Source organism: Trachurus trachurus (assembly GCF_905171665.1).
Source record: "Trachurus trachurus genome assembly, chromosome: 17".
Classification (NCBI taxonomy): Eukaryota; Metazoa; Chordata; class Actinopteri; order Carangiformes; family Carangidae; genus Trachurus; species Trachurus trachurus.
The window spans coordinates 10,628,969-10,651,714 of record NC_139900.1 but is presented as its reverse complement, the minus strand read 5'-3'; the positions used below and the strand labels follow the sequence as shown (position 1 = coordinate 10,651,714).

Here is a 22,746-nt window from a genome sequence, read left to right as displayed (position 1 = left end):
TGTGACAGTATTGCAGTATTTTGTGTGGCAATATTTAATTGATGCAGTATCAACCTTATATTATGTAAACTGCCAGAGCAAACTGAAGTTTTTGTAGTAATTTGAGTGACTACGTTTGTCTGTCTGTTAGATTGAAAATGCCATTTTGCAAGAATAAAAATGATGGACAAAGTTTCTGTTTCAGGTCATAATAAACAGCTGCAAAAAGCTAATAAATCACAATCAATGATAACGTGTTATTGCTAAACTCAGGATTCCTGAAACAACAACTAAATTATGCTGCATGTGCAAAACGCTCCGATCAAGATGTTCCCACCTCCATGTCGGGAAAAACCCTGTTGATCTTGGAGGACCGTCCCTTCAGTCGGCACTTCCTTTGATACATTCACTGTGTAAGTCCATTTCAAGCAGACGTGCTCCTTCCCTAATGATTAATGAATCCAGAGACGTGAGCCATAATACTGTCTGTCAGGATGAGGTTACATGACAGCGAGCGCCAAGCATAAGAAAAGACGGCTCTAATCTTCCTGCGCTGCGGAACAAACAGGATATGTTGGATTGGATAACGGATCTGTTGCATTAAAGACATATTTTTAAATCGTGTCTCACTCCCAATTTATTGTCTGTAGTTTTTTTTTTTTTTTGGAGAAGAGAAAAACCGGCTCAGCTGAATCCTTTTTGTTCCGGGCTGCAGAAATGTTTCTGAGATTTCCAATCACAAAAACATTCAGATGATTTGCCAGCGCGGCTTTTTTGTTTTTCATTAATCCTCTTTGATTGTGAAGGTTCTCCAAGTGCTGGAACAAGCGCCCTGTGAAACACACAATAAACAAACCAGCCAGGTGAATCGAAGGCCACCAAACAGGCCGGCTATGAGGCCGCGCAGGTGTTCCTCCTGCTAAAAACAACAATCAAGTTTGCTGCTGTTCTGTCAAAGCCTCTGTGTGTGGGCTGCACTGTGCTGGCAAAATCTGAAGGACGGGGATATGTGGCATTTAATGCGAGTATGTGAGTGTGTGTGTGTGGGTTAAGGTCCGGGAGGAGGCAGTGGTGTCAGAAACAACGACAAAAACAAAAACAGCAGTGATCGGGGAAATCAATAAGAAGGCAAAAAACCAAATGTGGACGCATAAAAACCGACGACGCAACCTCAAACGCAACAGCGTGACAGGACAAAACAACAGCAGGCTCAGCGAGCAGATAGGACGCGGCATTTTGAAACCGCTGTCCATTTCCTTTTTCCATAATGACCACAACAAAGGGGAAAAGTTTTCGGGGGCAGAGGGGAGCACAAAAGCAGATGATGCGGGGGGGGGGGGTGGATTATATTTCATGAAAAAAATTGACTGCACTTTATTTAATACCCTCGCTTAACCGCCGGGCTCTATTTGTGTCTGTCAACCTCTTCAGTTCATGGAGGTAATCAGCCTCCCAGCGCTGGCGCCCGGAGCAGCGCCGGGTTTCCGCCGGGGATAATAACACTGGCACTGAAACCTTTTATTAGCCGGCTTGGTCAAGAGCCCTCAGGACGGGGGCCTATACTATGACCAGACCTGGCTCCCGCTGAGCCCATCACTGACTTTATAGCACAACCTGACGCTTGAATGAGAGAGAGGGAGAGGGAGAGGGAGACGAGGAGAGTAAATCAAAGCTGCGTCAAGGATATCTGATGCTGCTGTATGTGTCATCCGCAATTTTGCAACAGGATGAAAAATAAATCCGAACATGTCAAGGCAATAAATTAAGCTAAAAAAGCCGGTCTGGAGGGAGCGGGTGTGGCACACGGAGGGGGGGGGGGGGGGGGGGGGGGGGGGGGGGGGGGGTTTGCAGTTGAACAACACTAATGCAATTACAGGGATTTTCTGCCTGCTCCGAGGGCCTCGGTTCAAGGGCGGAGCGCAGAAAAGCTCAAGGCGAGCCGCACAAAATCAGCTGTTAGTCAGAGAGTAACAACCCAGCTTGATCTTGCCACCTCAAATGTTTAGGAAAAAGGCTGTTGAGAAAATACATGTAGGATTACAGCGGCGCGGCTGGTAGGATCAAGAGCGCCCCGCACCTCTGACGCATCCGGGATGGATCAAATGAAGCTCTGCTGGGTCGGATGCAAGTTTTGAGACGGCCTTAAGACGGTGTCCTGCAGGATTTTATGAAACCGTGACACCGAGATGATGCTCCAAAGAAAGACTTTTTTACTATCCACGGCCCAGGAGAAGCTAGAAGCGAGGCACCACGGGAGCTAAATGGGTTTCAGTGTTTTGCTTAAGGACGCTTCAGCAAGGCAAATACTTGAACTGTTGCTTTAGACTCTACACACAGTCGTCCCCCTCACTCCGACGCCTCCCGCTGCCCCTTTTGATTCTGTATGACTTCTTTTTTTTTTCGTCACTTGGACAGCATTTCTAAGCCTCGTCCGACTCTATGGAGAGCACAACTCCTTATCAAACATGGCCTCTGCTGCTCCGTCTCTTCTGGGGCTTTGGAGCGCCCCAGTGCCAATGAGCAGAAAAACCCCTTGCCAGGAGTACAACAAGCTCTCAGGCCTTGCCAAGTGTACAATGTGCAGGGGGGCACTTGCCAAACGTAATCCAGCAATGGCGAAACGTGTTCAAATGAATCCAACTGGCTGGGAGTTGTATGACTCTGTAGCTACTTCGCGTTAGGAAATGAACACAAACCGAGCACATAAATGCTCCTGGAAGTCGACGGGACTGCCCAGAAATGTGTAATTAAGACAGATGAGAGCGAAGCAGGGAAGGAACACAGCGAACGGATTCAGATTTTCCAAATTTCATACCAAGAGAGTGTCGCAATTAGATTTCAATACAGTAGCTTGTTTTGTTAATGTCTTAAAATAACATCATGAAAATTACTTTTCTTTCCCTCTTTGGAAATATCTCTCGTCTATGGTACAAAATGGACAAGAGCTTGATTAACTAAACAGAAAATAAATCAACAGCTATTTTCATTAGGGCTGCACCTAATGTCCATTTTCATTGTCAGTTAATCTACAGATCACTTTCTCAGTTGATTAACTACTAAATAAAATATTGGATGAAATATTGGCGGTGAAAAATGCAAATGAAAACTTATTGAAGGCCAATCCATCCATTAGCCACACCACTTATCTTTACTGGGTTGAAGCCCACTGGCCACTGTGCGAGGGCGGTTACACCCTGGACAGGTCTCCATTAGTCCATCACAGGGCCGACACACAGAGACACAACCAGTCATGTTCACATTGACAGCAGCGGGCAACGGACCTAACCTGCTGGGAGGAAGCCTAGAATAGAGTACCTGCAGGAAAACACAGGAAGGTTCAAACCATAAATATCTGGCAGTGAGGTGACAACGTCAACCAGCTGCTGCCCTTTAGGCCTGGATGTAGTTTTCAAGGACGACAAACAAAGCATCTAAAGGTGAACTATGCAAGTCCGGTCTCATTTCCACTGTTTTGCTAACCCTCCTCTCGGCCATGTGCATTTGTTTTTTACAAAGCCGGCGAGAAAGCAATCCATGGAGCGGTGGATAACCTTATTTATCAAATACGATGTTACAACATGCATATTTGTGTAGTCTTATCTGTCATAAACAAGAAATAGTCATTTATTTAACCATCACATTTACTCCGAAGCTGTTCAATTAAGGTAATATAGCATGTTAAAGGGATAGTAGCATTTTTTTAAAGTGGGGTTGTATGATCTACAAATAGCCCCTAAGTACTTTAATTGCAGTAGAAGACTCTCTGCACTCCTTCCGTTAGCAACGCCAGCCCATAGCCCTGCCCAGAGATTTACAACATACAGTGTTGTGAATGGACCCAAAGAAACGGCCTATTTTCACGGCCTAAAAGAGGTTTTACGTGAAAAAAAAATACACAGTTCCATTGTTCGCTATAATATAATTTTCTCCTTTAGGCCACGAAAATAGGCCATTTCATTGGGTCCATTCACAACGATGTATGTTGTAAATCTCTGGGCAGGGCTATGGGCTGGCGTTGCTAACGGGAGGAGTGCAGAGAGTCTTCTACTGCAATTAAAGTACTTAGGGGCTATTTGTAGATCATACAACCCCATTTTAAAAAAATGCTACTATCCCTTTAAAGTAAAAATCTGCATATCCTCTTCAAAAGAAGATGATGTTTTGGTGTTCTGTTTTCTTAAAGCAGAAGTAAGCGATCCGGTGGTTTTGGCTAACTTCTTGTCAGCCGATGGAGTTAGCAGTCCCCGCCCTCGTCCCTACGTCACCACATTCACGCGCATCCCTTGGCTGCACACACAGAGAGGACCGCCCCTTTATGCCGTTCTCTCTCCTCATTGGATAAAGGTTGTAGGATACAAGGAAAGTTTTCTCCTCGGCTTACAGCAGAGCAGAGTGACTGACAGACCCGTGTTTCAGACCAAACACTCTATGTAAGTGATTGCTGTCGGAAGATAGAACTATTTAAGACTTATATTAACACAAACATTCCGCTTACTTCTGCTTTAATCATGAATGTGATCCTCTAAATAAGTGAAAATGAAAATAATCATTGTATACTGCATTGTGAATCTCCTGCCACCCTGGAACATGATTTTAATTGCCAACTCTACTGTAACACAAACAGACACACGTCATCAGTAATGACTGGTTCAACAGAGACATCAGACCACACCACAGCTCATCAGACTGAGCAACCATTGGTCCTCGTCATACATACAGTGTGAAGTCCATCCGCTATTTGTCATTTCCTCGCTGCAGTGAGTTGGCCAATCGCCTCCTGGATCATGTTCTAACCCAAAACTCCAGATTTCGTCCAGGGACCCATCGGGGCCGGATGACGCCATCTGACCACCGACGATCTGCTGTCTTGGCAGCTCTGCTTTACAGATTGTAGGGAAGGCGCTCAGTCAGTCAGTCAGTCAGTCAGTCGCTCAGTCTTTATCTGCGAGCGGGAGTTCACATCTGAGCGGAGAGTCAAGTGTTAAGAAGCCAGTCTTAATCCTAAAATGGTGTTTGACCCTTTAATCCCTGAAGAACTGGCTGCTGAAGGTGTGTGCGCTGACAGGTGCAGCTCAAAACAAACACTGTGGCCGCCACATAATCTGACAATTATCCTTCCTATAAGACCAACAGGACACACACACTTCCACATTATTAATATAAGAACCAGAGGGAATAGCTGCTGAACGGAAATTAAACCGTGTTCCTAACTGTTTGGACCCCCGAGAGAGGTAGAAGATAATTCAGGAGCAGCTTGAGATGATTAATGAAAACTGAAAAAAAAAGAAAAAAAAAAGCACAGCTGATTAAAAAAATATCATTTTTCCGGATCTTGATGATTAAAATGTCTTTTCCCCAGTAAAGAAGGAGCAGTGGAGACTGAAAACAGGAGCTGAAATGAGTCATTGAGTCAAGAAAATGTATCTTCAATGGTTTTCATAATCAATTAAGTATCTAATTCGCTTCAAAAAGCCAAACATCACCTTGTTACGGTTAATTAAATGTGAGGAAGTGCTGCTTTACTTCGTCTCTAATGTGACAGGGAATTGGATTTAAGGCTGTAAATTGGACAAAACTAGACTTTTTTTTTTTTTTTTTGTATATTTTTTGGCTCTTTATGCCTTTGATAGCCATAGTGGAGATAGACAGGAAATGGGGAGGCAGCGAGAGGGGGAATGACATACAGGAAAGGTCTGCCCGACGTGGGATTCGAACTGGGGACGCCTTAACCACTGCGCCACGCACCGCCCCCAAAACTAGACATTTGAAGGAAACTGTGATTAAGACACAATATTATCTATTGATAGACAACAATGACTTTGGCCAGTCAGTCAGTCTTTTTGTGACGAAAAATGTCAAATAGTCTCTTTTTTCAGATTCTTAGATGCACTTCTTTGTTATATCAGACATTAGTTGAATGTCTGGGGGATTATGGGTAAGAAAACCCAAGCAAACTGATGACTGTCCATCACCATCAGCATTTCATAGACTAAACAAAAGAAAACAATAATCAATTCTGGTAATTCAAACTTTTAAGATAAAACTTTGTTGCCAGTTCAACGTTTCACCCAAAACTATGGATCAATAAGTCGTGGAGAAGTATTTGCTTTGTTCTGGGGAGTCGAAAAAGAAAAAGGAGAATTAAAAAAACTTCCACAAAAGATTTTTAACTTTTCTGAAAGCGGAGATTTAAATGTTTGGGTCCCTCAGGGAGTCAGAAGATAATTTCGAAACAGCTTGATATGAGTTATGAAATGTGAAAAATGCCCCCGTGACCATTTGTCTGATCTCTGTGATTAAAGTTCGTTCTTTCTCTCCGTGAAGCCAGAGACCTACAAATTAATAAAAGTATCACAGAAAAAAAGAAAAGAACTGCACTGCACGATTTTCCATCTGTGTTTTTCGCACAAAGCAACAGGTGATGGAGGTGAAAGCCAAATCTCTCACAATGTTTTTACTCAGCGAAGGTTGAAGCTCTGCTGTTTTCAATAGTCCGGACACGGCAGGACGTAACCGGATAATTTAAGAGCAGCTTGAGCTCATTTATTAAATGTGAAAATAGTCTATTATTTCTCTCATCTTTGTGATTAAAATGTGTGTTCTCTCTGAAGAACAGAGAGCGCAGACTGTGAACATTAAAAACTAGAGAAAACACCACATCACTACCTGGTAACAGTAGTTCATGTAGACATCACTTGAAGCCACTGGTTTTGCCTTAGAGAGTTGAAATCTTAAGTAAAAGCTCAGTTTCTCTCTTATGAAAGATGGTTTTTCATTTAACTCGGGCAATTTTCACTTTAATGGACGTGCAGTTATACACTCCACTGTACCGATTACGACAGGTTTGCTCTTGCTCCTGATGTGCAGGCAGAAACTGTGTATTAATAACTCATTCCTCCATCAGTATCGGCTCTGTCCTCTTGTTTTAGAGCAGTCAAAGTACCAAACCTCAACCTTGACGTCACGGCTTCAGACGGCTCCTTTTGTACAGTAATAAAAAGGAGCAATGGCCCAGAGGTTCTTTGCGAGTGACATGTAATTATATGCTGCTGACCGTGACTGCAATTACAGAGGAACTTAATTTGTAGGCTGCCATATCACCTCTTTCATTAAACTCTGGCTGTCCTCTCTCTTTGTGTTTTTTCTTTTTTCTTTTTTTTTTTTTTGGGGGGGGGGGTGTCCAAACGGGAAACGGGACAAAAGCTGCCAAGGAAATGACCAGCACTGGCAGCACTAGCAGCACTGGCAGCGTCGTCAGCGAAAGAGTTCAAGCAGCAGCAGCAGCAGCAGCAGCACCGAACTGGCACATGATTAAAAACCAGCGGGGGGTTTAGCGACCACCTGAACAACATGACCAACACGCAGCGAGATCAAGACAAGCTCTAAGCCCCCCCAGATGTTGATAAGATTCGCCGTGTGAGCGAAGGGTCAGCCCGCTGGCCCAGTTACTGCTACATCTGCTGCATCGGCCTGGATTAATGCCAGATCTGGAGGGAGGTTATCACCCCGGGTAACCGCTGTGAATACGCCGACCCCCCCCCCCACACACACCTCCCTCCTCGCACCAACTTCTGCAGCAGTGTGCGCGTGCGCGTAATGTGCGTGCGTGCACAACAGATGTAGGTTACATTAGCATGATAAAGCAGCCGCACGCTAAAATGGTACCCTGATGGCCCGGACAGGCTTTAAAGACCTGATGGCAACAGCAGCGTGACAGACAAAGACTTCCTTTTAGGTGATTCAGCCAGGAAGAAGTGGAGTGGGTTAAAGTCAAGCTGAGATTTGAATTCCTCTCACTTTGTGTGCTGGGGAATAGAAACAGTGATATTACTGCAGCTATACTGTGCATATTATTTTTCCATTCTTCCAAACGTTCTTTTGGACATATTTGTGGAAACTGTTTATGCATGGTTCCCCCCACTGACAGCCCTGCAGTCCAATCATTTAAATAGCCCGAAATAGCACGTAGTCTTACGGTGTATGCCTCTGAATCACTTGCCTCCCAGCTTTTACAGGGGTCTAGTGAGTTTCACCTCAGTGTTTAGCTGTCCACTTTACTGTTCTCACTGCTCTCTTAGCAGGCTGCTGCTTCCTGCTAAAAAAAAACAAAAACAAAGCTGTAAACATCCAGAGCACACGACCTGCTCAGCGCCCAACAGCAGACGGACACAGGTCGCAACAACAGAGCCGGATATTCTCTTTCTGGAGATGGTAGAGACCAAAACACAAGCGAAAAGAGAGTCAACAGTGGAGTTTTGGATTCACAAGGTGCAAAGAAACACAACTTTTTTTTCTAAAATAACTTCTAGATGTGTAATCAAACAGTTGTTAGCTAAAATCTCACATGGTACGACATGCTAGTCTTGTTCCACCAAACTCCAGGAAGTAGTGGAGCTGTGCAAAGAGCCCATACAATCTGTCTTTCAGGTTCATTCCTTGAAAAAATGAAGCATATTCCTGATTTTACTGTCCATGCTCTAATGGGCGCCTGAGATATTTGTGATTTTACAGACAACTACTTAGTGAGCAGAGAAAAATAGGACATAGTACAAATACAGCTCCCATGAATAACAAACATAACAGCGTCACTACTTCTGTTTGCATGCTCCTCTTCTTAAAATGGGTTACCAGTTTGTAGGTGTGATATCTGAAGTCTAAAACCTTAGTGTTCAGTCCTTTGTGTCGAGCCATCACGTTTATCACATAAGTCAATCGGTGTTGAATAATCTTTAAAGACCTGTAGCTGACATTATGAAGACTGGGATCTGAGAAAGCTGACTTCATGAGTTGTCCGGTGTCCAGATGTCAATTATCTTATCTCCTGCATGATTTGAACACGGCAGTGACGCACAAGAAGTCAAATTACCGTTCTGAGCCATTGCAATGCATCTGATCTGGAACAGAGGCTTTAATTAACAAATGTCAACTGGATTTGAATGAGGTTTACATCAGGAGGAGTTTCACTTTGGTGCAGAGCATTGAGTTTGCTCAAAACAGCCACAAAGCAGGATACAGTATATCAATATATTCTGAATTTTGTCATATGCATGCATTTATTAATAATTTGCATATTCATCAGTAAAACTAAACTTCTGCTGTAGGGCCGCATGCATTATGCATCACTTTAAAGAGATCATTACTGCATGAAGGGATCTATCTGTAACTGATCTGTAATACTGTGGATTAAAAATGAATTAAACGTCTCCCTTTAGGACCCCGCGCTGCCAAACAGGAAACTATAAAACAATGGATTCCCCAAAGTTTCTCGTGTAAACTTCACACTCAAGAAGTGAAACAGATAAAAGGAGCCAATGGCACAAAGGGAAATCTGAGAGCGGATTTGATAACACCCTGAATATAAACCAGGGGCTCGGCCTCATTCAACATCCTGTCAGTGCCCTGTGCTTTCTCTCAAACTGTGGCAGGGCACTGTTTATCAGCCTGCCTTCTGCTGTAACACAATCACATGGGACGAGAGGGACTGAGAGAAGTGCCATTCATCCCTGAACTCTTGAGGACCGGGACACTCACCACATTCCCCCCATCGCTGGTGCACATAAAGACGCACACAAACAACACTGTGCGCTTGTGTGAGCACGCATTAATCCAATAAAAAACCTGTATTATGTGCGCATGTGAACTCGTGTGAACCCGACATCGCTGAGTTTTGATGAGGAGTGATGGAGAGCTCGTCCCGAACGGTTTCGGACGGGGAGAGACAACAGCAGCAGTTTTTTTTGCCTTTCCCAGCTCAAGCACAGTTCTTCACGCATGAACTCACTCCAATTAAAACACAAGCTAACAAACAGAGGAGCCCTGCTCTTCAGACCTCTCTCTCTCTCTCTCTCTGGCCTCTCTCACCAATTAAAAACACAAACTCAGAGGCCGAGTGCGAGTGAAGCTGCTCTCAGTCTCATGAACCATACTGAGGCAGGTGGGCGAGTTCAGACGACCGACTAAATGCTCAATTTGTTGACAGAAATCAGGACTTAAAGGGACAACGAGGAGTTTTGGAAAAGCAAAGCATTTTCACACTACATTTATGAGCCTCCGCGCACACCGTGAAATTCTTTGACCGGCGCAAGACAGACTCATGCATGTTTTCATTCATCAAGGATTAAAGTCAGAGGTTAAAAGAGGTTCAGTTACCGAGTTCCGACCATAAACAGCGATTCGGCGGCGTTATTCTCATGACTCCCCACGAAACCGAAAGTAAGGAAACGCTGGTCGGCTCGCCCAGCATTTCCACCACCACTAATAATAACAAAATAACGATAGAGACAAAACGATATATTTATCGAAAATGGGCCCATTAACAAGTGTGGGTAGCGGAGATTCATCAACATTAACGTGAGACTTTTTAATAACCAAATAGAAACTCCTCGTTGTCCCTTTAAAGCAGAAGTAAGTGATCCGGTCGTTTTCGCTAATGCTGCGTTCCAGGTAGGCTTTTGAAATCGTAAATTACAGCTTCAAGTCACAACTTACGACTTTGTAGCGTTCCAGGCAACCCACTCGTGTTTTTCCGACCTGCTTTACCTGTGAAAGTCACTATAACGGCCACTCGTAACTTCCAACCCGTGAACTCGTACCAGATCAAACTGGTACGACTTCACAGGACGGAAAAACACGAGTCTACGAGTTTCCTTGAACGCACCATAACAGTCCTCGTCCCTACGTCACCACGTTCACGGTGTCCCTTGGCTGCACACACAGCCCTGCATGCCGTTCTCTCTCCTCATTGGATAAAAACTGTAGGATACGATAAATGTTTTCTCCTCGGCTCAGAGCAGAGCAGAGTGACTGACAGACCCGTGTTTCGGTCCAAACACTCTATGTAAGTGATTGCTGTCGGAAGATATAACTATTTAAGACTTATATTAAGACAAATATATCACTTACTTCTGCTTTAATAAAGGAAAGCGATAAAAAAAAAAAACCCTGTTAGTGCCACAGATGAGTTTTTTTAAATTAAAGAAAATATACAGCATATTTAATAAAAACATGATTTCACAGTAGCTCAACACTTTTTGTTTTCTCGTTCCGGTTTATATAATATCAGAATATGAACTCAACGGCAAATGATACGTGAGGGATGAACAGAATAGCCAATATTATCTCTATCTAATAACACACTAATTATGTCATCACTGACAGCAGCTGATGAGAAAACAGAAGATATAATGCAGATGTGTCATAGGTTATTTAATCCATATGTCCTGGTGTATTTATCTAAACAGGGGTATGCCTCTTCAAAAATCAGTATGGATATATATAATAAGCATCAAGCAACGTTGGCCAATCAGAAGCTTGTCTCTGGTTCTGGTAGATAAACACCAAACACAGTGGGCAGAGTTTTAAAGGTCTGTTTTCTAAGACTTTAAATGGAGTTTAAGTAACTGAGTAACTGAGTAATCTTTACTTCTATAGCACTTTTCACAGACAAAATCACAAAGTGTTTTACAAAAGTGCAGGGACGTGGCAAAATAGGGCAACTTAAAATAACACAACATAATATGACATCAAAAAACATAAAGAACATAACCAAGGCATCCAATCAACTGAAAGCTTGTCTTAATAACAGTGTCTTTAGCTGTTTTAAAAGAGTCAGCAGAATCAGACAGACACAAAGTCACTGGGGGAGCGTTCACAACCGAGGAGAAACAGACTGGAAAGCAAGGTCAGAGTGATCGACCTGAAGAATATGGGGTTAAAAGACACAGACGTATTGTGAGGTTGTCCATGTTATACTCTAATAGTCTAAACTAAAGTTTTGTTTGACTGGTAGCTAGTGTAAAGCAGTTTGATTTAGGACAAAAGGCCAAATCAGAAATAGATTAAATACTGTTTACCGAATACCGTACACACAGTGTTGTGATGACATGGTTTTTATTTAAAGAGGAACTGTGTAAGTCTGGTCGCTTATTCCGCTGATTTGCTAACCCTCCTCCTGGCCATGTGCATTTGTTTCAACGAAGCCGGTGAGAAATCAATCAACAGAGTGGTAGATAACGTTATATAACATATGATGTTACGATGTGTGTATATTTGTGTAGTCTTGACTCTTATCTGTCATAAACAAGAGATTACGGGTTATGGGACGCCTTTGTATCGCGGTGCGCATCTTGCAAAGTTGTTTTTCAGCTAAGAGACGCAACAAGTGACACGCACATGGAAGGCAGAGAGCCTCCATTCTCCCTGTAACAAGTTATGCCATTTATTAAACCACCACAATTGCAGTACTGCAAAGCTGTTTAATTAATTTAAAAATGTAGCATAGAAAAGCTACAAATCCTGCATAATTCCTCTTTAAATGTCCATTTCAGAACATATCTTGTTTACAATTAGGTCTGAAATGGCCCTTTAAATCACTAATAATAACACTATGAGTAGATAAACTGCTATCATTTTTTCAAACTCTCTGCTGGCCTCAAAAATCTCTACCATGTAGGTCCAGCAGAGAGAAAAATAGCAAAGAGCCCCAGTTTGCGAAACACATCATGTTGAAAAGTTCAATAAAGTAGAGCAGGCACAACCTGAGGAGACATAAAAGTCCATCCACCCATTTATCTTTCTATCCTCAACACCAACACCATCCAAGGAGTACGAACTGATGCCTTCAGGCAGAAGGTACAGGTTACCCAACTGTAAGCTTAATAAGTACAAGTTCTCATTTATCCCATTATCAATCAAGCTACTTAACAGCAGGAAATGAATTGTGTGTGTGCGTGGGTGGGGGGTGAGAGACAGTGAGTGTGTTGTTGTGTCTAAAGAGGAAAGTGCAATAATGTGACATCAGCCATTGATGCTGTAGCAAGTTGTCACATAGGGCATCTTACATGTTCGTGTAGGGCACTGTGTAATCATTTCATCTTCCGTAGTAAGTTTCTCTCATGTAGAGCATTGTGCAATCATCTCAGGACGTTGTGCAATAATTTTTTGTGCAGTAATTTCCATGAATCTGTGGGGGGGGGGGGTGCATGGAGCTTTGTGGAGCTTTGAGGAAGTGATATGGTAATGTGTTATGTTGAGCAGGTGTTGTTTGTATTCTTAAATATTGATTGTTTATGTCTGTATATTTGTGGCGCCTATCTCATTTCATCTCATCATCCCGGACCGCTCATCCCAGCACATTTTTCTCTAAAGGCAAATTTACGCCGGGAGATTTTTGTGCTGTTGAGATGTAACTTGACATTTGTGAGAGAAAACTGTGTGAAATCTGCAGGGTGTCGATCCAGATCCAGTTGCCCCGCCCGGACCGCACCGAGAGAGACAAACACATCCACCCAGGGCAAGATCTGAAGCTTTGGCAGCCAAACACAGCCCACGGCAAAATTCAGACACTGTATGAAAATTTAGGGCCAAAGTCTCACAGTGTGACCGCTTCCATACTCAAAACAACCAGTGAGTATATGGAATGGAAAGATGCAAAATACACCAGACCAAAGAGCTGGATGCAAAAGGGTAAAACAAAAAAAAACAACTAAAGTTTGTGACTTTGGCAGAGCCGCACAAACAAAACCTGCACAGCTGCAACTTTAAAGCAGAGGAGCGCAGCAGATGGATGACATAATGACATATATTTTATCTCTCAAGCCTTAATCAGATATCGTTTAGTCTCACATGTGAGACAAGACCAAGAGACCCAAGACTTTATTAAACACATTTACGCAATGTGACAAGCAGTTAACTGTCACACAGTCTGAGGGCGCCCTGGGCAGCGCCAATGTAATAAAACAAGGCATGACTCATGATGTAACAACATATAACAGCAAAGCGTTTCCATATGTTGTTATTAAGTGTCAAAACTGCCCCATACAAAACTCATAAATGTCCATTAACACAGTGGATGGAACAAGCTGACTGGAGGAAAGTGGATTACCAGAGGAAGGCATGTTTGCTCTGGCTTGTCATCACTTTCAGGCAGCAGCTTACTGAAAGATATAAACATTTGTATTATGGGCATCTAGAGTCTGACACAATGTGCCGAGCAGGATTTATGAACCTAATCACCACTTCTCAACACAAACCAGCAGGAAAACAACTGGTGGCGTTTTACTTTAAAGTTACAGCTCATTTACTTTGGTCCACTTTTCCTACTTTTTAATATAGTGAAAGAGTACGGCGTCAGTTCTAGTTTGGGACTAAGTGCTCTCTCCGATAACAGAAACAGCCCTAACGAGTCTGATGTGACAATAAAGTCTGTGAAAGTGACACGTTGTTGAGAGATCGCTTCCTGTCATAGACGCGTTTCTTCTCGTGGGTGTCGGGGGACTGATGGGAACAAAAGTGCTTTTCAATAAATAAATAAAAAAAAAGCTCTCAACTTTGGCACAATGAAATATGGATAAAACAAGAAGTCTGAAGTCTGACAAAAAGCCAAACTGAGGCGGCGTGTTGGCTGTGACGAACTGTCTGACGCTCCACCAGCGTGATGGATGGAGGATGGAGGGGAAAACAACTTTCTACAGGCTGAGCGCAGCAGTTGTACCACCGCAGCAAACTGAGTATCTGCTGTGCTGTGGATTAGACCCGAGGTGATGATTCAATAAGAGCATTTATCAGGTTTCAGCAGAGTCATACTGCGATAATATGACCTCATTATGCGAAAAGTTTGGAGAAGCACAAGTGGGACACGACTCCACGGCTTTGGAGGTTTTCACTGTGTTTTCTTGTGACTTCATACATCATGATCAGAGCTGAGTATCAAAAACAACACCTGTGCCAACACACTAACCTACCTACGCTTCAATGGCAATTAAAGCTGCCGCGATTAATAGATTAGGAGATTAGTTGCTCAACAAAACAATCATCTTTTCAGTCATATTTCAAGCAACAATACTTGGTTCCAGCTGCTTTAAATGTGAGGTTTAAGGTTTTAAGCGTAAATTGAATATAAGTGGGTTTTCAACTATAGATCCAATAAGGAAAATGTTTTAGGAACTCCTGACGTGCCCGGGCAAGTTGACAAGTAAAACAAGAAAATAATCAGCTTAGTTGCAGCCTCTGAACAAGAACCAAAATCAAACTTTTTTTCCATTCCTGACATTAAAGAATGTAAAACCAGAATGAAATACTGTCAGAACTCTTGAAAGCATCACATTAATCAGGAAATATCTGATCCAAGAACAAACAAACAAACAAACAAACAAGACTTGGGATCTGAACAAACATCCAGTGCCAACATCCAGCACTTCCATTATCAAAGCTTCATTTCAGTAGGAGACTGGACTCACTTAAAAAGGAAGAGGACGGTCCAAGCGTTGAAATGTAAAGCAGAACATTTTAATGCTAGTAATTGTGGGTATTTACATGCATGGGCTATAAAGTAAGTTGTGTGTGATGTGAGTAGTAAATACAGTTTGTTCCTGTTGATAGAGACGCTAACATTCATACAGACAACTATTGTGCAGGAATGTAAAACAGCACAAGCATGCAAATGAAATAAACAGAGATGCAAAGCTTTTTGAGTGAAGCTGCTTTTACGACCCTGCTAAACACTGCCCATCTGGTTTATGTCAGGGTCAACTAGGTATTTTTTTTAAGTTTGGCTGCTGGTCAGACAACAAACATTTATCAACAACTACAAGAACTTTAATAACGGATTAAGTTACTTCTCAAGAAAGTTGATCAAATGTTCTCTGGTCCCAGGTTAATATCTGTGGCTTTTAGAGTGACCACCACACAAACCAGAGGAAATAAGTCAAACTATTAATTGTTCAAGTTCTTCTCAAGTTATGATTTGCTACCCTCTCTGTTGTAAAGTGAATATGTTTGAGTTTGAGACCTTAATTAAACAATTTTAGCAAGAATAAAGTGGTGCAACTTCTAAAAGATGAGGACTTCTCTTTTCTCTCATATGTTTGTTTGCTGAATATGTTAATGTTTTAGACAGTTTAACATACAAACAAACCACAGGTGTCACCCAGGAAGCTTTGATGTACATTTTTCACTATTGTCCAAAACTTTATAGATTAAAATACGCCACTGAAAAGTCAAGGAATTACGTCTCGCCACTGGTGATGTTGAAACAATAAGTTCTGCAACTATCTCATGAAACTGTTTATATGATTCATCCACTACTGGGACCAGTTCCTCATTTCCTCTGTTTAGTAGCACTATAAATTCACTATGTTTGGGTTTTAGGTTGTTAGTCAGACATAATAAACTATCTGCAGATGGCACACTGAACTCTAGGGAACTCCTTTTTTCAATGATTTCTGTTATTTTAAACTGAACATAATTGTTTGTCTTTATTTATTATTAATTAATAATAAAATAACTGTCAGTCACAGCCATAACTAATCCTAAATGTGTTCTGTGTCACTCATGATCAATTACACCATAACCTCTGGCAGTGTTGTTGATGTCAACATCTGTAAATGTGCACATTACTGAGATTAACTGCACTGAATTGAAAATAGACAGAGTGGGAGGAAAAGAGTGGGAGTCAGTGAGGAACTTTTCATTAACTTTCTCCTCATCTGTCTTCAATGTGTCTCCTGACATCATGTGAACACCTGAACGTCTCATGAGGGATGTTGGTTGGCTGGCTGGCCTGCACATGCACATGCACTGCTGTCTCTCCACGAGCTGCTACAAACACAAACACCGACTTGACTGGCTGGCTGGCTGACTGCACAGCACTGACACCTGGGCCTAGTTTCCTCTGTGTTTCCTGTCATGTGCACGAACCCCTCAAAAATAATAATAAAAAAAAAATCATAAATCCAGAGACCAAACCCAGACCAACATCCAGAAACCAGGAGAGGCTTCATCATTACCTCCACGGAGCATCACCAGCAGCAGCAGCAGCAGCAGCAGCACCGCCACAGCCTCCTGCTCTCATTTCACCTCACATCTGTAAAAATGGACACTGACCTACAAGACAACCACGTCAGGAGCTCCTCGTCTGTCTCTACCCCCCTTTTCCCCCCCGTTTTTTTTTTTTTTTTTTTTTTGGACTGTGATGTATGTGTGAGAGAAAGCCCCACTTACCTTCCACATCCAGGCCATTCTTATTTCTACGCAAACAATGGTGGACCGCTTGTTTTCGTCAGCTCCCCGAAAAACGCCGCTCACCGCGTCCGCTTCCCAACGCGTTTCTTCATGTACGCATCACGGCCGGGGACGCGGTTGCGGTGCGGTTAAATGCGGCGATCGGCTCCATAAATATTGGAGAGTACCGTTATTCGTCTCCTCTGTGGCTCTTTTTTTTTTCTCCCACGGAGCTGCTGGGACCTGGACCGACGCTGCGCTGCTACTGGCCGGCACAGACGCACAGTCCCGCCCTCCACCGAGTCACATGACCGCCGCTGATTTCCTCCTGACTCCTGCCTCTTACAACGTGCACAGTGTGGAGAGAGCTGCTCCATACCAGGGTTCCTACACAGGGCCGTTGTATAGGGGAGAAAGGTGATGGTAATTCTAGGGGCCCAGCGCCCAGTAAGGCCCACACAAAAACCTAGTAGTCTAATCTTTGTATGACTGATTTATTCTGCATAAGACCCTGACTACACTGTAAAAACTCAAAATCTTTCCAAGAATATTTGTCTTATTTCTTGTCAAAATTTCTCAAATTTTAGTCAAAACTAATCTCTTTCCACTTAAAATAAGACTCATAACCTAAAAATGAACTTGTTTTTAGACAGTTTTCACTTGTTTCAAACAAATATTCAATTGAAATAAGTAGAAAAATCTGCCAGTGAAAGCAAGATTTTGTGCTTGTTATAAGAAAGAAAAACTTGCTTCACTATCAGATTTTTCTACTTATTTCAAGTGAAAATATGCTTGAAAAAGTAAAAAGGGTCTTAAAAACAAGCTGCTTTTTATGTGACAAGTCTTATTTTTAGTATAATTAGATTTGTTTTGACTAGAAATGACATTTTAACTAGAAATAAGACAAATATTCTTGGTAAGATTTTGAGTTTTTGCAGTGTAATACTCATATGTAATGCTGCATTAGCATCAAAACAAAGTAAATAAAAAATTATAATACATACGTAGTCTAAGAAAGAAGGGGAAAAGTCAGGGGGCAGGGGCCCACTTTAGTATTCTTTCAGTGGGCCCAGAATTCCTAGCAACGGCCCTGTTCCTACAGCTTAAGCCAAGTTAAATTTAAGACTTTTTAAGACTTTTTTAAAGCCACTTGAAATGAAATTTAAGACCGACTTCATAATAAACACAAATGCAGAAAAAAAAAAAAAAACCCCACATCAATTACATAGGGTTAGGGACAATTTTACCCACTTTCCTATGTGGTCCAAGGTAAAGTGACTGCTACATGAACATTGGATTGTGTCTCTTTCCAGCTGTCCTTTCAAAATAAATGCATAAAAAGTCTGAAAAAAAAAACACTGACTCGGGAGCTGGTGGCGGTGAGAAATTTAGCAGTGAGGGCCGCCACTAACTTCTCTATGTGTTACCAATTATTTTGAGATTTGAGACTAATTACAATCATAAAATCCCACTTACCATGTGTTAACATTTTTAAGACTTTGAAAAATTGATTTAAGACATTTTAATGCCAATTAAGGCCTTCTTTTTAGATTAATGAATTCAATGCCTTTTAAGACTTTCCGTAAGAACCCTGCATACACTGTTAGATTCCCCCCCCAAAAAAAACGTGCATCAGTGCTTTTTTTTAATGAGTGAAGACATGAGAGTATCTAAATCTAAAGGACTCTTAATAGAAGTTTCCAAATATGGCACATAGTATTATAGACTGGCAAAAATGTCCCTAATATTTCACATTAAAAAAAGTTTCTGAGTCACAATATTGATGTCTAGGCTATATCATCTATATCATCACTTTTTTAGTTAACATGGTGAACTTGTTTGCAAAGTTTTCATATTTAAATCGTTCAGCATTTAAAGAGCCACATTCCCATTCAGGTCACTGAGTTCATGGCCAACAGGTGAGTTTAGGTAAAATGCTTCACTCTCTCTTTTAGCTTTTCTTTTGGTCCTTAGCGACTCGTCTTGGTAAATGCTCCACTATGTTCACCAGCTGGTTGCTACCTGTGGTTTCTGATGCGGAAACAGTGAGTGGAAGTGGGTTTTTAGCAGGCCAGAAATGATGCTATGTGGTATTAATTTTAAAAAAAAATGTAAAAAGCAGCGACTGAACCAAAACAGTGCACCGAAACTTCATATAAAGCTACATAAAACTACAAATGTTAATAACATCAAGAAATCCTTCATGGTGGAGCAATACACAAGCTAAATGTCCAAAAACATCATATATGATCCGTCTTTTAAGATCCATATCTTGCAGGAACATGATTACATCCCACAAGATTTACTTTGAAATTACTCTGAGTTATATCAGTAGCAATAGACACATTTCTAGAGGCAACAAGTCAAGGTGGAACAAGATCAATTTTCCTTTTTTATGTTCTCAAGAACTGAATAATGAATTCATCAAACAAGATATTTTGTGAAAATGAATCCATGTTCAAAGCTGTGTTCACACTGCTGTTGGTTTGGACCAGCAGAGCATCTTAACAATAGAGGACGAGGGATGCAGAAAATGTGGAATAATTCAATTTTGCTAGCGAGTCATTCCTCTGACTCTTATAATACAAATCTGTTGGGATGCGGCCACATCGCTGCCAATTTCTGTATGTGATGAAGAGTCTTTGGAAACAGAGGACAAATGTAAGCAGCCAGAGTCGACCAGACAACACGGCTGACTAATACATACAAAGTCACAAGGGTAAAACCAAGAGTGACAAATGCTGAAGTCAGACTCTGTTTCTACAGGGAGATCCTCTCAGGTTAAATGTTGCAATGAATGAGCCACACAACACAATCTGGAAAATACAGAGGAGGCTAAAATGGTCATAAAACACCGGAAGATGAATGTTGACATTGTTAAATTAAGTTCAAGTAAAGGGAGGTTTTTAGGACAGACACAACTGGAATCTAATTAGGAACAAAACACAGGGGCAACAGGTGGATGTTGTGTGTATTGTGATGCCTCTGTGCTAATTAGCCCTGCATTGACTGAATGGGATCATGTCAGTCAGTATTTTGTGTGTGGCTAGTACCTGCTTTTCCTCTTTCATCTCCTTCACCTTTTCGCTTTTCTTTTTTTCTCCATTTCCCCATCCTGTCCTGTGTCTCTTTCCTTCCCAGTACTGAGCTCTGATTGATGCAGTCTGGGAAGGTAAACACAGTGTCTGTCAGCTGAAATAAATTCACATGCAAATGATGATATTGGCCTCTGCCGCGGCATAATCTTGCAATTCAAATAACTAAGACTCTCTATAGTGCTACCTCACTTTCTCATTTTAAAATGGGTGTTAACACAAACTAAATTAAGAGATACGTTTTTCAACTCTCATTAGGCTAACGTTAAACGTTTATTCCATTCATCTAATATCGGCTAACTACTAGCTAGCTAACATTCACTCATATGAAACTCAAACAACAGGTCGGCATCATGGTGGGCAGCCTGTGTTTACTGTAGCACATCTGCTTATGAGAGTTGTTGAACCATGAGTTGGTTGAATATAATGTGAAACTCTGAGGTTACCTGTATCAAGTTACCTGTGGATTTCGCTCCAACTCCAGATCCGTTCTCTGATCCGTTTCAGTGACGCACCGCCCACTTCCGCATGACGACACAATAGATCCTTGACGACTGCGGTGGTTACCACGGTTACCCGAGTTTTTGTTTTGTTTTGATTTGATTTGATTTGATTTACAGTAATTTGAGTTTTTTGATGATACAATGTAATTAATTTGAAACATGTGTTTTTCGAGGTGTGTTTATACAGAACAATATAATAGGGCTCCAGACTGCCCCTAAAATTTGAGACAGTGCAAGTAAATTTTTCATCTAGCCTACTTGCACATGTGCAACCAGTAAATTTGCTGGGTTTTCTGTTTGTTTGTTTTTTGTTTTTGTTTTGAATGAATGAGGAAATGTGAATATTTATTTGTAAAGTGCGCCCCAAAATGTTCTGCTTGTGCTCATAAAATTTTAAATTAGGGGCCTCGTAAACTAGCCTAAAATGGTTAGTCTGGAGCCCAAATCTATCTATCTATCTATCTATCTATCTATCTATCTATCTATCTATCTATCTATCTATTTATCTATCTATTTATCTATCTAGCCTATCCAAGTCTCATGACAACCCTTGGTCTATTTTATCCGTACTTGAGAAACTTAAGTGTTATTCTTAAAAGTTTGACAGAAATCGGTTTAATTTATGTTCAGGGTCACTGAAGACAAGAGGCTACAACCCAGCGTGTCCTGGGTGAGAGTTGGGGTATAGTTACTGTCACTCAGTGGTGAAAAAAAAAACACATTCACCCAACCTAAAAACACTATCCCGTCCAGTGCACCACATAAGAGTCTTTTATTTGGACTGTGGAGGAAACCAGAGCGCCCAGAGGAAATAGGAGCTGTCACAGTGAGAGCAGACAACCCTTCACAGGTAGAGTCCAGCTGACAGGATCAGGTTTGAAGAGGTTGTAAAGTGACAAGGATAACCACCACCAGGCCAGTGGACTGTCACTGTGTGGACTCATCAGTGTGGTTAATGACTTTGTTGTACTTTTTACAGTATAATAGCCCATGGTATCAGTATAATATTCCTGTAACACTTCTGTAGGGAATACTGCAGATTTATTGTACCCATATTCTTCCTTTACATCCTCTTTTTTTGCAGTTGTGTGTAGTATCCCTCTACTATTTACAATAGTGTAGTAAAAGTTACTTTTGTTAACAATAATTACCTTCCTGGAGTTATTTCCACCCATAAGTTTAAAAAATTTTGGAGGAAAGAAAGAGATAGCCTATAATCTAATCTAATTCCTATGTGACAGATAGTTTTGCAGCAGGGCTGGATCACTTTTATTGACTTAGATTAAAAGTTTTGTCCATAGGCCTATACCTCAAGTTTTTCTAGAAGCTAGCAGGGACAGTGAAGGAAGTGAAAACCAGAAGCAAATGTTCAACTTTTCTGAGGGAAGAGAAGTATTAAATTTGCAGAGGCTTGTATATACAGCATTAGAAATAAAGAAGGGTCAATAAAAATACCTCTTGTACCATAAAAAATACATACTTGGTACAATTACATCGGTCTCTATAGACAAATACAGTGGGTTCTTTACAGCACAGTGATTCAAAACATTAATACTGAATGTACAGGTTTGGAGCAGGAACAAACTATTCTATATTACACATACAATTATTAATGAATAATAAAAGTACATTTAACCTGGAAACACTTGCACTAAAAATGTTTGTGTGGGGTACGAGATTTGGCTTACAGCGCTGAACAATGCACACAGGTGCTGTGCAGAATAATATGACGTTACAGTGAACTGGACCTTTGACCTTCTGGATATGAACTGTATCATTTTAGACACCAGTGTTGTGTTGTGTTATATTAACTGTATGAATTATTGAGCTGTGGCCAAACCCATGTTTTATAAGGTCACAGAGGCCGTGACCTTTGACTATCAAATTATAGTCACCCTTGAGTCCAAGGTTGAGTACGAGAATGGGACGGATGTATGGACAAAACATAAACATTATACTGTGGGAAGGGAAAGAGAGGAGCTACAATATGTCTGAGTATTGCAGTTAGAGAAGATGGGTCACAATCAAATCCAGTTATTGTGAATGATCTTAAATTTAAAAAAAAAAAAAGGATAAGAATAAAGGTTAGTATGAACAATTTGAATGTTATCAGTGTCTTGACAGAGCAGCAGTTATCACATATCTTTATTGAAAGATGATGATTTGAATAC

General features: G+C 41.4%; 1 protein-coding gene across 1 annotated transcript in view; it reads right to left on the bottom strand.

The window, feature by feature from the left end:
• The window catches only part of st6galnac3 (ST6 (alpha-N-acetyl-neuraminyl-2,3-beta-galactosyl-1,3)-N-acetylgalactosaminide alpha-2,6-sialyltransferase 3), a gene marked incomplete at its 3' end in the record, with an annotated part of 104,891 nt that extends 87,787 nt beyond the window's left edge, over nucleotides 1-17,104 (bottom strand). Inside the window, exon 1 of the mRNA XM_083991668.1 lies at nucleotides 16,978-17,104. Coding sequence (XP_083847794.1) covers nucleotides 16,978-16,995 — 18 coding nt within the window. The 5' untranslated portion in view covers nucleotides 16,996-17,104. The remainder of the gene's footprint in view (nucleotides 1-16,977) is intronic.
• Nucleotides 17,105-22,746: the final 5,642 nt, after the last annotated feature.